Below are 14850 nucleotides of genomic sequence, written 5' to 3'. Positions count from 1 at the left end.
GACCAAAAGCAAAAGAACAAGGAAATGCTATGATGAAAATATTGTGTCACTTGATTTCACATATTCATGTCTCATTTCAGCAGAAAGAGTTTCAAGCTGCCTTCCTCTTTTCTTACTCTTCCTCCTCTCCCCCTGAGGTGTCCCAGGTGTTCCTGCTTCTCACCTAAACAGTTGGTTACAAGAGACTGCAAGACTGTGTGAGGTGCAGCATCTTGAAAACCACGCAGTTGAGGACTGCAGAGCTGCTTTAGACTGATCCAGGAGAGAATCTTCATTTCAATGCACAAATGATTTGTTCTCAAATTTTATACATCCCATACCTGCTTCTATACATGTGTATAGGTTGTGATCTGAGGATAAGAGCTTATCAAATGAGAGAATATAAAGCCATTAGTTGGACCTGGTACAAGCTGATTGCTGTTATTCAAGATTCAAGATTGTTTATTGTCACTCTTCAGTACATGAGTGTAAAGGAGAACAAAATGATTGCTACTCTAGATGCAGCATAAAAAACACTATTAGCATAAAGGGCACAATAATTAAAAACAAAAAATATATATGAATATAAAAGCAACCCCATAAAAACTCAGTACTGTTATATACATAGACTGATTGTATATGCTGTACATAGAGTGACGCTTGGCGATATTTATTAGTGGTGGTAGGGTAGGTTAACGGATGGAGCTGTTGTTCAGCCTGACAGCTTGGGAGAAGTAGCTGCCTGTGAGTCTATTGGTCCTGGCATGGAAGCTGCACAGCCCCCTCCCTGATGGTAGTGGGACAGTCATTACGCAGGGTGGATGGGATCCTTCATGATATTGCTGGCCTTTTCCCAGCACCTTTTTATATCCAGTATATATCCTTGATTACAGGTAGACTGGTACTGTTGATGCTTCGGGTAGTTTTAACTACCCATTGTAGAGCTCTCCGGTCCGCCGCAGTGCAGTTTCCGTACCACACACTGATGTAGCTTGTAATAAACCTGTTCTGATTTTAGTTCTTGAGGCATTAACTATACACCCACCCTTGTCAATTAACACAAAGTGTCTTTGTGTGCTGTGGACATCATCCTGGATTCATTACAAGACTGAAGTCCTTAAAACTGCTGCCATCAGGCCCCAATTCTTGAGCATTGTCTTTTGAAGAACTAAACATCTCCTGGGTATCTATGTGAGAAATGTTTACAAAGTTTCACACAGTGTTCATTCAAGCACAAAATTAATACATTTTAAAATGTGTGAAACTCTTATCATTTTTAATTGATTTGTAAAACACTTAATTAGTTTGAGTGAGTTTAAACTGCTATAAAGGGACATATCTCAATTGATGCCAAGAGTGCAGTAAAGTAGGTTAGCACAATCAAACCAGCAGCTAAGATATTACGGACAATTATACTGCTATAGGTTTGGGAGAGGACTAATAGCCTTAATTCATTCTCTTGAGTACTAGCAAGTTAATTTTGTCATAAATGTGAGCATATTAATAAAAAAAATGAGTGGAATCAGACTTCAGCATATTACTTCTCACAGCTAAGTAGCATGCTAGCAATCACTATTGACTGTGATGCATTAATAAAAATAATTTCAGGCAGATGCTAACATGTTCCCATTAACTGAGAAACTGTATAATGTACTCGGAAAAGTCAAAGTCTTCATGAAAGGGGAGGACCCTTAGAATAATCAAATAGAAAGAATCAGTCCTGATGATGGCTCTCCGCCCAAAACATCGACTCTTTCCAGAGATGCTGCCTGACATGCTGAGTTCCTCCAGCATTTTGTGCATGTTACTCCAGTTTTCTAGAATCTGCACAATCTCTTGTGTTTACAAATAGGGTGAATCTGGACCAAATTGGACTCAAGATCAGAGATGTTTACTGCATAACTTTCGTCGCAAAAATTAGGTCACCTACTTGCAGGGCAATGTAATAGGTAGAAAAGTGCTTAATTCACAACCATCGACATTGAGTTGGGGTTCACTTTAAGAGAGTGGTCTGATGTGATGATGTAATTACATGTTTTTTTTTACCACACTTTATGTTCTGGGTTTGGTTGACAATAAAGGAGTTGTTATGGTTTTCCTTAAACATAGAATGTCTCTGGCATTTTATTTACAAAAACCTATACACTAAAGGTGAAGATAGAGTAAGTGTAGAGAAATTATTGGATATATAGTGTGCCCTAAGAATTTACTTTGAGACTTCTTTTGTTCTTCTATGTAGAAGGTTTGAATGTTGATGAACCATCAAAATTCTTGATTTTTCCAATCTATGGAGAATAGCAAGCATAAAGGAAAATTATAGCGGCTATGAAATCATAGACAGAATGGATAAGTAGGCAGAAAGTTATCAAAAATGCAAAATGTATCATGGTTCATTTTGCAAGAACAAAAAAAAAACTAATAGAAATCTGGATTTATATCTAACTCCTTATACGTACAAAGTATAAAAAATATTTTTTTGGAAGGCTTTGATTTTTTTTATATCATTACTAAACTTTGTATTTAAGTGGTACAGGAAGTTTGCATTAGAACTTGAAAATATCAGTGTTATCCTAATGATAGATGTAGTGAAAGTACTTCTAAAGCAACTCTGGCAGAAAAGTGTTATGATATAATGGTGTTGTGAGTCTTCCAGTGGAAGCAAAAGTTGTTCCTTTCTTTATTGAGATGTAAAGTTCAGCATTCATTCAAGGCTACACCTGGAGGTGGCAACCTTTAACCTCTGTAATTGGACCAGCCTTCCTTATGTTTGATGGAATATAATTTAGTTGTATAGAAATTAAAGTGATTTCTGTCTAATATATTACATCAATATTTTCCAATTAATTCTCACTAAAACTATGAATCAGAGAAGTAATTTAGTAGTATCAAACAATCACATCTCTTTATAATACTACAGCACAGAAACAGGCCTTTTGGCCTATCCGGTCAATGCTGAGCTTATCTTCTGCCTTGTCCTGTCTACCTGCACCCAGACCATATACCCCATCCAAACCCCTGCTATCCATGTATCTACCCAAACTTTTCTTGAAGAAGGAAAGAAATTTACCTTTGGTCTGGGGCAGGAAACAGAGCAATCACTACTTGCACACACTTCCTGCACATTCAGTTCCACTGAAATCATTGGAAGTGAATTAGCAGCAGTAACACAACAAATAACTGATACATCTGAGCAAATGTACATCTTCTCCTCATGTCTTAAAAATTTTTTAAGCAAAATTGGTTATGAGGGAGTTCTTTTGTGCCCCGGGCATAAAATCAAGGATTTAATTTCACAATTCACATTTTAGTTTATATTTGTGCACACAAGCCAATTGCACTGGAAATCTTGTGTTTTTAAAAGCTTTGTTTCATAAAGATTGTGAATTTTCACCATTTCAGAGGTTAATCACAGAGTCAGGCTGCTAATTAGAGGATATGTTATTTCATATGTATGTCAGGTGTAAGGGACACATGAATCCACTGACTGAACAGATGCAGTTCAGATTAATGGTATAAGAATTACTAATATAGGGAAAGAAGACTTCTGATTTGTTACATCAATATGTGGAGTTGTGGTTTATACGTTCCTAATGTAGCAATGAATGGTAGCTGTTAACGCTATTACAGCGCCAGCGACCCCAGTTCATTTTCCACTGCCATCTGTAAGGAGTTTGTACGTTCTCCCCGTGACCGTGTGGGTTTCCACCGGGTTTCATCCCACATTCCAAAAAGACATACAGGCAAGTAGGTTAATTGGTCACATAGGTGTAATTGTGGTTGTGGGCTGGTTGGGCCAGAGGAGCCTGTTACCAGGTTGTATCTCTAAATATGTTTTCCTTAAAATCCTAATTTTCATATTCTTACTTTTTTCCAATCAACTGTAGAAGACCATAAGACATAGGAGCAGAATTGGGCCATTCAGTCCATCGAGTCTGCTCCACCATTCCATCATGGCTAATTTATTACTGCTCCCAACCCCATTCTCCTGCCTCTTTCCGTAACCTTTGATGCCTTTAATATTCAAGAACCTATAAATCTCCACTTTAAATATATCCTTCCTCAGCAGCCTGTGGTAATGAATTCCGCATGTTCGCCACCCTCTGCCTTAAGAAATTCCTCCTCATCTCTGTTCTAAAGGAACACCGTTGTATTCTGAAGCTGTGCTCCGTGACCCAGACTCGAGAAAGTGTCAGCAGAATTGAGACTGCACATTACATTCAGTCAGGGGCCAATTAAAAAGCCTGCTTTAACTGGAATGAACCTCGGGCATCAAAAGAGAACTGGTGAGTTCAATTTCATACAAGCGCTAGAAGTGTCTTGACTTGACTTCCATTAGAAATAAATGGAACAAAGATGAATCATTATAATGTTAGCATGTGTCTGGAGCCATTAAAACCCAAATACTAGCTCCTCTTTTTTTTAAATTCCTCATATCGGTGGAACTGTCATTACTCACAGAATATACAAGTCAATACATTAAAGTTTTTTAAATTGGTTGACGTGTAGGTTCCTGTGACGCAATGACTTATAGAAATGTGTTATTAAATGTTGGTGTTATAGAGGCTCCTGAATTACAAACATGTTGTGCAATAAAAATAGCAAACTGTGGCCAGATGGTTGAAGGTACAGTTTTATTTTCGCTGTAATGTACCAGAGATGACATTTATTGGTAAAATTGATGACGTGGTTACAAATATTGAAAATATTGGAAATCAAAATGAGACAAAAAAAATTGAATGTTGTAGTATGAATGTGCAGTTTACTAAAGATGTCTACATTCCTGAGTAAGACACAGCGAAGATCATCCACACTGCAGGTCCATTTTCCCAACATCATATTTACGGCCTCAGAAACGATTTGATTGATCACGTGCTCAGAGGACAGAGAGCTAAAAAGTGTAAACTGGATTAAAACTGGAAGTCATTTTTTAATACTTCCAGAATAACTAAGATTGCTGTCAGCAAAAGGAAGTTATGTCGAAGATATTAAAATCATCAACTTAAAATGGGAAATGGTGAACCACAGCAGTACCTGTGATAGATAAATTTATGCTCAAAATTGATTTTTAACTTCTGTTATGAAAACAATAAAATTAATCCCATGGCTGTCGAGAAGCATGTTTCATTTTATTGAACAAGCTCAAAGCAGCCCCTTTTGTACCATTGCTGATCCTTCACACGGCGCATGGACTGAATCAAGGGCTGTTTGGCACCCCATTCGTTCCAGTGCTTGTAAGATCCACATTCAAGCACGTACTGGGAACCCCTGTAGCCCGGATACTCATAGCCAACCCATCTATAAAATACATAAATACAAAAAATATTGATTAAGAATAATGGCTTCAAATCATATTACTGTGCAAATATAATGAATACTGTCACTTCTTGTACACATAAATTAATCCTGGAGATGAGGGATTTTCACTTCAAGTTTAAGTTGGAGAAGCTGGAGCTTATTTACTTATTTATTTTGAGAAACAGTAGGCCCTTCCAAGCCTTCAAGCTGGGCCGCCCCAATTCAGCCCTAACCCAGTCATGGGACAATTTTTCAATGACCAGTTAAACTACCCGGTACAGCTTTGGACACTGTGGGAGGAAAATGAAGCACGCAGGGAAAACCCACACGTCCCATTGGGAGGACATACAGAGACTCCTTACAGACAGCGCCAGAACTGAACTCTGAACTCCGATGCCCCGAGTAGTAATAGCATCATGTTAATAAAGGCATCTGTTAGTCTTGCGAGACCATGGATCTGTGCCTGGAAAGTCTTCACTCTCCAGGGCACAGGCCTGGTCAAGGTTGTATGGAAGACCAGCAGTTGCCCATGCTGCAAGTCTCTCCTCTCCACGACACAATGTTGTCCAAGGGAAGGGCATTAGGACCCATACAGCTTGGCACCAGTGTCGTCGCAGAGCAATGTGTGATTAAGTGCCTTGCTCAAGGACACAACACGTTGCCTTGGCTGGGACTCGAACTCACGACCTTCAGGTCGCTAGTCCAATGCCTTAACCACTTGGCTGTCATGATCCGGATCGGGATCCCTTTAAATTTACCTTGTTTATGTTACGATCCAGACCGTTGATTCCCTGTTTTCCCGTGTCCCTTGGCTTTGGTGATTAGAGGCAATTAACGCTCGGCTGAACCGGTAGTTTATAGTCTCCGGCTCTCAGCCGTTCGGCGCGGGAGCATCTGCAAAGTCATCAAAGGTACGGTGTGCCGATGTCACCTGGCTGGAGCAAGCCTAGTCTCTGCCGAAGCGAGTGCCGGTAATTCGCCCTTCCTCACTGGAGCAACCCTGTCCAGTTACCTCGCCAGAGCGAGCCTGCAAAGTTTCCTCACCGAGGTGGGTCCGTCAGTTAACCCGCCAGAGGGAATCAAGAACTGCTGTCTACTGTTCCCGGGCCGAGTCGAGAGCTCGCCACTACCCGGAGGCTCCAAGTCAAGTCCTGGCGCCGGTGGCATTCAAGTTCCAAGTCAAGTCCTGGTCCTGGCGGCATTCAAGCACCAAGTCTAGTCCCAGCCCTATGTCCTGTACCCAAGGAGGGGTCCCAGCTCTCTGTTCTGTGTGTGAGTCCCGGCCCTATATCCTGTACCCAAGGAGGGGTTCCGACTCTGTGATCTGTGTATGTGTCCGTGTTTCCATGTACCTGCTCCCCAAGATCGAGGCTCTGTGTTCCCATGTTCCTCCTCTCCCTAGCCCATGTCACATCCTTGCCTGGTTCTGGGGTCCGAGCCAGAGGCAAGACCCAGGTACTGGGTCCTTGCCCAGTCTCTGGCTCGGAGCCCATACCCTAGCCTCTTCATGTCTCCTCTAGTTCTGGGAGCGGATTCCGAGTCCTAGCCCAAACCCTTGGTCCCAGTCTAGTCATAGTCCTCAGTCCTTGTCCAGTTCGCTATTCCTACTCCTGCCTTGCTCTTCTGGTTTCGAACAATAAGCTAAATTTAAGTAACCTCACGATGTGTCTTGCATTTGGGTCCACCCTTGCTCCCAATGCCCCCGCCATTGTGACACTTGGCATGCTAACTGCTTCATTAATGTGGCACCCAAGATCGTGGCAGATCCTTCACCTTGGTGTCATTCTTCTGCACTATTCCCCACCTTTCTCCAGATTCTTTGAATATTTAAATGTCAAAAAAATATAAATCTGAAAAGGATTTTTTAAACTGAAAACTTGAGAGCAGCAGCTTGAGAGATATAAACTTGCAAGGTTGCAGGAAGGATATGTGGTAATCGACTTACTGAGTTTAACGGTCCCGTGTGCCTTTACGCTGCTTAAATTTGCTGCTAGATAATTCCGTATGTGTCGTCTGTAACAATGCTAAGCATCAAAAAGGAACTGATTTTTGCATCAGGAAGAATCAACAGGGGGAAGACATTTACTTTCATGAGGACTACTCTCAAATCGGTACAACATATAATCTGCATCTTCTATAAAAATGTTACACATTTTCTGTACAAAATAGCCTCCACATAATATATAAATAATATTGCAAAATACACACAAAATTTAAAATTAATGTGCAATTTATTGATGTAGAATTATCATTATTGGGTAAAGAGAGGTACGGACTGTGGCAGTGGAATAGACCACTGGTCATACCAACTAAAGGGCTGACCACAAGAATATTCCTTAAAAGTGCTTATTCAAATGAAACAAGTGTAAAGCTTTGTAAAAAGTTACTTTTTTAAAAATCTAACTAGATCAACATAAGAAGAAAAAGATCTCCATAGTTTTATAAATTTGCATTTCTAATTTTTTTACATAAGCCATTCAAGCCATAAGACGTTGTGTTTTCTTATTAGATATTATAGTTTTCCTTCAGGCTTTGAAGTCAAAGTACAGTATATCATTGTATTCATCCTGCACCTCATTGAGTTTATTTCTTCAAAAACAAAGTGCCATGAGTCTTTTCTCACATATTCCTGTAGTCAACCATTTTCTGGTTCTGAGCTGCACTTGTCTAACACAATGCCACAATATCCAAGTTGTTAGTGGATGAAAATAAATCCAATATTTCTGTGGGATTCCAAATTTGACATTCATTCAAATTTGAGAAACAGAAGGTCCAATTACAAAAAAAAGTCTTTGAAGAAAAGGCTATTACTCACGTTCCACCAATGACTTTAATGCTGGCAACTCTGTCTTGGAAACCATAGGCCCACAAACTGGGAATATCCTCATCACAGATCTCCATTTTCCTTCCGTCAAAGTTGGCACATTCATGGAGACAAATTTTATGATCCTGGCCATCCTGATATGAAAGTTTTAAGTATGGTAAGTGATTTCATTGTGTTATTAAAAGAAGTATTATTATTACAGACTTAATTGAAAACACAACTTAAATACGTATTAACTAGTACCTGAATATTTTTCCATGTGGCCATTATGCTTTTGGGTTAATTACCTTTATATAATATTTAATACTCTGGGTCAAAAAAGAAACGTGTCCCCTATAAATCTCCGCTTGTCTCACTTTTTAATCCTTTTTTTCTAGTATATTTGGTGGTAGTTCAATCCTGCATGACTATGATCCTGCATAATTAATTTCAGGTATTTCCCTACTTATTTTTTCCTTTCATTTCTATTCCACCATCTGGAGAAGTCCAGTACACTTCTAATAATGATCCCCTCTTTTGCTTCATCTCAGTCTATTTGGACTTTTTTTCTTTCCTTTTGTTACTTTTGTTCTTTCATGTTAAACTAATTACCATTAACTCAACTCTCATTCCTTCTTCTTTTCCAACCATAACGAAACACTTCATAACCTACATAAATTAGGGTGCCAATTTTATCCCACCTGCTTTCTTTTATTCCTCTTACACAAGCAATTTAATATTCCTCTTTATTTCTGCTGGCTATTTTTTTTAGTTAATCCTTTTCTGTTGATCTTTCCTGCTCTTGAGGAATTATGTTACTGTTACTTGTAGTGTCATCAAGTTGTCTAGTACAGAGTCAGACCCTTCAGCCTCCTTGTCCATGATGACCCTTTTTTACCCATCTACCCTAACACCATTTGCCCACACTAGTTCCATTTCCATCTCTGCCTTTCTTATCTAAAAGCTTCTTAAGTGAAGTGATAGCATCTGACTCCAGCACATTCTCTAGCAGCAAGTTCCAGATAACAACCAATCTCCATGTAAAAAAAACTTGTCCCTCAAAACACCCTATTAAAACTCCTTCCTCTCATCTCAATCCTATGCTGTCTTGTTCTTGATACCCCAGCCACAGGAAAAAGACTCTCATATTCTAATCTACCTGTATACACTTACAATTATAGGTAGGTTGAAACCCTCTAGTCCAGAATTCTTTGGTCCAGCCTGTTTTGAATCTATTGTACAAATCAATACTAATTAACCAATTCTAACTAAGTTCTAAAGTTAACTGCGATCTATATTAAACCATGGCTAATTGACCTACCAGTGCAGTATTTGCAGTCTCAGATGACAGTATTTCCAACATACAGAGATGTTGGGTTAAATGCTGGCACTATAGGGGTCCTGAATTATAAGCATGTTGTGCAATAAAATTAGCTAACAGTGGTCAGGTAGTTGAAGCTACAGTTTGATTATCTCTGTCCTTGGAACCTTCACTTGACCCAGTGAGTATCTATACTTAAGAAAGAACAGTTCTCCCGTTCAGAGGAAGGTGATTGGAACCTGTTTCTCTGGTCCAAATTTTCTGCGGGCTGGCACCAATCAGGCCCTAAGGGTGGCAAACTAAAAGGCTTTAACCTGTATAGCTTTATCAGTTCATCTCTCACCTGCCTTCACTCCTGGGAAAGCAAATCCAGCAATCCAATCTCTCCCCAAAACTGAAGTCTTCCATTCCAGCAATATCCAAGTGAATCTCCTCTACACTCTCTCCAGTGCAATCACACCCTTCCTCCAGTATGGTGACAAGAATTCTAAATGATAGTGTTGACTAAAGTTCAACATAATGTTTTAATGATGTCCTGAACTAACGACCTCCTTTTATTAGTTTATAATATTTTGTTGTGTTTTTCTACCAGGGCCTTTGACTCAGGCTTGTTCAGATACCACAGTGCTCTTCTTCATGGCTCATTACTGTTACTACTGGACTCTGAAATTGGAATCTCCCAGTCTCACACTTACGTTTTAGCATCTATTCAAGTTCCTGATCATTTTATCCATTTGTTTCTGTCATCATACTGGAGATTATCACCCACAAAATCCGTCTTCTTTGATTCTATGGAACATTTTGTATTTATGTATTTTGCAAGGTTGTATTTTACTGATATCCCATATGTGCTTGCTATCTTGTATGTGTGTGGATTAGGCCACCAGCCAAGAGCGAGGCATCAGAGCTGGTGCAACCCACCAGGGGCGGTGTGTTGCAACACCCAGGTTGGAGTTGGTGCTGCCACCCTGCCCCAGTGTTCATTCAGCAGAAGACAAAGCTCTGTTGTGGTTGATTGCAGATTTCTGCAGCACTGATGGACTTTTTATTGCATGGCTGTATCTTTCTGATACCTTTATGTGTTTCCTACTTTGTACGTGCTATGTGTGCTTTGTGCTGTGTGTGACTGTTGGTACTGTGTTTTGCAACTTGACCCTGGAGTAACGCTGTCACATTGACTGTATTCATGAGTATTCATGTATGGTTGAACGGCAATTAAACTTGAATGGAATTGAACAGAATCTGTATTATTGTTTTCATTTGAAAATATTCTGCTTCAAACAGAAAAAAATCATGTATTACGTAAACATTTTTAGCTTAATTTATATCTCATGTTCTAATATTCATATGAGATATACAAACTACACAGAAAGCCTCTTACCATTCTAACTGGTCTGAAAGACATCATGCAGTCAGTGTGATAGCTATTGGACCAGGAGTCCCAACGAGGATATTCTCCTTTCTCCAACATGAACATCTCGCCACAGAAATTTTGTTGTTCGTAACCCACCCATCTGAAAAGCAAACGAATGCAAGAAATGTCAGAATTTCCTCTTGCAATTAATAATATGAACCTCATATCATGTATCTGAAGGATACTTCTCAGTAATAAGTTTTAGTGTCACAGGTTTGTTCCAACTTGGTCTACTGGGACACAGATATCAGAACATGTACATTTTCAATGTGCAAAGATAACAGAGTATGGAATACTGTGGTATCAGATTTATTCTTCTGAAGTGACACATTTGTGAAAAGGAAGCAAAATAAAAATTTGATGGCATAATTGACAATAAGATGGGAAAATAAGAAAATGTTGCATCCAGATGTCTAGTCCCTGAAAAGAATGCATGTGGTAAAGGCATTAAGTAGAAGGAAGTGATAATGAATCAGTTGATAATATTGGATAGGCCACAGTACTTCAGCACTCTAGGATGCAACGAGTATGTATGAAAAAGCATTTAGTACACATTTACTATAGAAATCATTATTAAGATACATAGCTACAAGGAAACAGCAAGCAAAATGGCATGTAAGGACCTCTATTTATATTGCAAATAGCATTCCATTATAGGATTGTTTTGTTTTGATTTGCAAACAACATGTCATGCCATCAATAGTAATTTGGATTTATAAAGTACCTTTATGATAAAACACTTCAAATAAATCTTAACATCACATGAGGATATAATAGGACAGGTTAATATAAATCTATCAAATATATCAAGTTTTTTATTGTCTCTAGGTCTGAATTCTGAACCCTCCCCCACTCCAAAAGATTACTTATAATCTTGATCTGAAGGACTGCTGTGTTTGAAAAGGTAATATGTAAAGATAACTAAGAAGTATTTTAAAATAATTAATTAAAGAAAAAATAAAGGAAGTGATATCATATTTAAGTATCTTGCCTGGTAAGACAGGGTTCTGATTTGGACTATTCTTTTTTTATAAATTTATTGAGATACAGCGTGGAATCAGCCCCACGAGCCACACTACCCAGCAACCCCCCGATTTAATCCTAGCCCAATCACAGGACAATTTACAAAGAGCAATTAACCTACCGACTGGTACCTCTTTGGACTGTGGGAGGAAACCCACACGGTCACGGGGAGAAAGTACATGCAGCCAGAGGCGGGAACTGACCCTATTTACGCTTTCTTCACTTACAAACTTAATGATGAATGAAAGTAAGTCTGGGACTAACTCAAGTCAGAACTGTCACAAACAGTTCTACCCCAGTAATTAAGCATGTGTGTTCTGCACTGTATATTTTAAAAATTCTGTTCTGTGATACATAGTTATGCCTATAGGTGCATAGTTCTCCATAGTTGTCGATCTCATTACATAAAGCATGGCCAACACCTTGTGAAGGAATTAGACATCATCTTGACAAGGTATTGACTGCCTGTGGGCTCAGTCACTACTCGAGAATACTTTTCTGGCAATCTTTAAAAGTTGGAGGAAACCACAAACATCAGAAAAGTTAACACATAGTTGCTCTGCACTGCGATTGGTTAAGTAAGGATAGGAAAAACTCACGGTCCGCATTCAACACGAATGGATCCCACTCTATCAAATCCTTGTTCGCAGATGTTTCGGCACTCTGCGTTAATGTCCACCCAACGCCCTTGGAAGTTTTCATGCTCATATATGATAATCTAAGAATTAAAGAGAGGCAAATGAGTCTCCATCGCCACTCTCATAATTGAAAAATTACAACTTTAAGTTCAAACTTAAACCAAACTATGTACCTTAAGTTTCAGCTACAGCAGCCTTAAGTGGTGACTGCTGATTCAGACAGACAACACTGAGTATGCACTGAGTAAGACGGTGCAAAAGGAGGAATGTGGAGAAAACAAAAGATTAACTGAAGTGCTCACACCGAGTTGTTATCCATTAATTGCTGGTGGAAAGCATTCAAGAAAAAAAGATCAAGATTGGTCTTGCCTGCAAAGGACTTCATGGTGAAATAACTTTATGATACCTGCTGGTTCAGTTCACTAGCACAGTAAGAATGTTTGAACAATATGCTACACTCATTTTCCATTTCAGTTTTGCCCTTTTCAAACTGGAACTGGAATTGGATTTGATTTATTATTGTGACATGTACTGAGGAGGCACAGTGAAAAGCTTGTCTTTGAGACTGTTCACACAGACTAAATCATTACATAGTTCAAGGTAAAACAAAACAGAATACAAAATAAAGTGCAATGGACACAGTGCAGTGCAGGTAGACAAAACGGTGCACGACCATAATGAGGTAGGCGCTGAAGTCAAGAGTTGATTGTACTGGGGATCTGTTGAACTCAATACTCTTATCACAAACTAATAGTATTAGTTGCTGTAAAATGTAACTGGTAACATTATCTTAGGAAAATGAATACTAGAAGAGTAAAATAGTAGAGTCATAGAAAAGTACAGCACTGAAACTGGCCCTTCGACCCAACTCGTCCATGCCAAGACAATTAAACTGTCCACTCTCACCAATCTGCATGAGGACTGTAGATGGCCATACCTCTACGATCCATGTACCAATCCAAACTTCTCTTAAATGTTGAAATTGAGATCGCATGCACCACTTGGCCTGGCAGCTCATTCCACACTCTCACAACCCTCTGAGAGAAGAAATTTCCCCTCATGTTCCCCTTAAACATTTCACTTTTCACCCTTAACCCATGACTTCTAGTTGTAGTCCCAGTGGAAAAAGCCTGCTTACATTTACTCTATTTATTCCCATCATAATTTCAAATCTCTCCTCAGTCTTCTATGTCCCAAGGAATGAAGTCTTAACCTATTCAATCTTTCCCTATAACTCAGATCCTCCAGACCCAGCAACATCCTTGTAAATTTTCTCTGTATTCTTTCAACCTTATTTACATCTTTCCTGTAGAAGGCTCACCAAAACTGCACACAATACTCCAAATTAGGCATCACCAATGTCTTATACAACTTCAACATAACACCTCCTGTACTCAGTACTTTGATTTATGAAGGCCAATGTGCCAAAAGCTTTCTTTACAACCCTATCTACCTGTGACACCACTGTAATTCTTTCAAAAAACTCTATGAGATTGGTTAAACATGACCTACCATGCACAAAGCCAGGCTGACCATTCCTGATCAGTCTATGTCGATCCAATTACTCATATATCCAGTCCCTTAGGATACCTTCCAATAACTTTCCTACTACTGATGTCAGGCTCACTGACCCATAACTTCCTGCTTTATTTTTAGAGCCTTTCTTAAACAGTGAAACAACATTGGCTCTCCTCCAATACTCTGGTACCTCATCTGTTGCTAAGGATGATTTACATATCTCTGCTAGGCCCCTGGTTATTTCAGCATTTGCCTCCCACATGATTCGAGGGAACATCTTCTCAGACCCTGAGGACTTATCCACCCTACTTTGCTGCAAGATAGCAAACACCTCCTCCTCAGTAATCGAGACAGGGTCCATGAAGTTGATACCACTTTGCCTTACTTCTGTAGACTCTGCATCTGTCTCCTGAGTAAATACAGGTGCAAAAAATTTATTTAAGGTCTCCCCCATCTTTTTTGGCTACATGCATGGATTACCATTCTGATTTTTCAGAGGACCAATTTTGTCTTTTACAATCCTTTTGCGCTTAACTTATCTATAAATCCCTTAAGATTCTCCTTCACTTTGTCTGCTAAAGCAACCTTATGCCTTCTTTTAGTCTTCCTGATTTCTTTCTTAAGTGTTCTGCATTTCTTAAATTCCATAAGCAATTTATTTGTTCCTGCCTGCCTAATATCTCTTGAAAATCACGTTCCTTAAATCTGTTAACTTTACCTTTTATACTGACAGGTAAATATAAACTCCGTACTCTCCAATTTTTGTTTTTGAAGGACTGCCACTTACCAATTACACCTATTCCAGGGACTGGCCTGTCCCAGTACACACTTGGCAGATCCTTTCTGATACCATCAAAAT

General features: G+C 39.2%; 1 protein-coding gene across 1 annotated transcript; it reads right to left on the bottom strand.

Annotated features, from left to right (window-relative positions):
* Positions 1 to 5005: 5005 nt before the first annotated feature.
* crybb1l3 (crystallin, beta B1, like 3) lies at positions 5006 to 14066 on the bottom strand. The gene is made up of 5 exons (XM_072242779.1): positions 13986 to 14066; positions 12435 to 12553; positions 10780 to 10912; positions 8090 to 8232; positions 5006 to 5274 (listed from the first exon to the last, which is right to left on the bottom strand). The coding sequence occupies exons 1-5, from the start codon at positions 14007 to 14009 to the stop codon at positions 5106 to 5108; spliced, it is 588 nt and encodes a 195-aa protein (XP_072098880.1). The 5' UTR covers positions 14010 to 14066; the 3' UTR covers positions 5006 to 5105.
* Between the last annotated feature and the right edge of the window lie 784 nt (positions 14067 to 14850).

This window comes from Mobula birostris, chromosome 25 (assembly GCF_030028105.1).
Source record: "Mobula birostris isolate sMobBir1 chromosome 25, sMobBir1.hap1, whole genome shotgun sequence".
Lineage (NCBI taxonomy): Eukaryota > Metazoa > Chordata > Chondrichthyes > Myliobatiformes > Myliobatidae > Mobula > Mobula birostris.
Note: the sequence above shows the minus strand (reverse complement) of the source record. Positions and strands in the feature narration are given on the sequence as shown.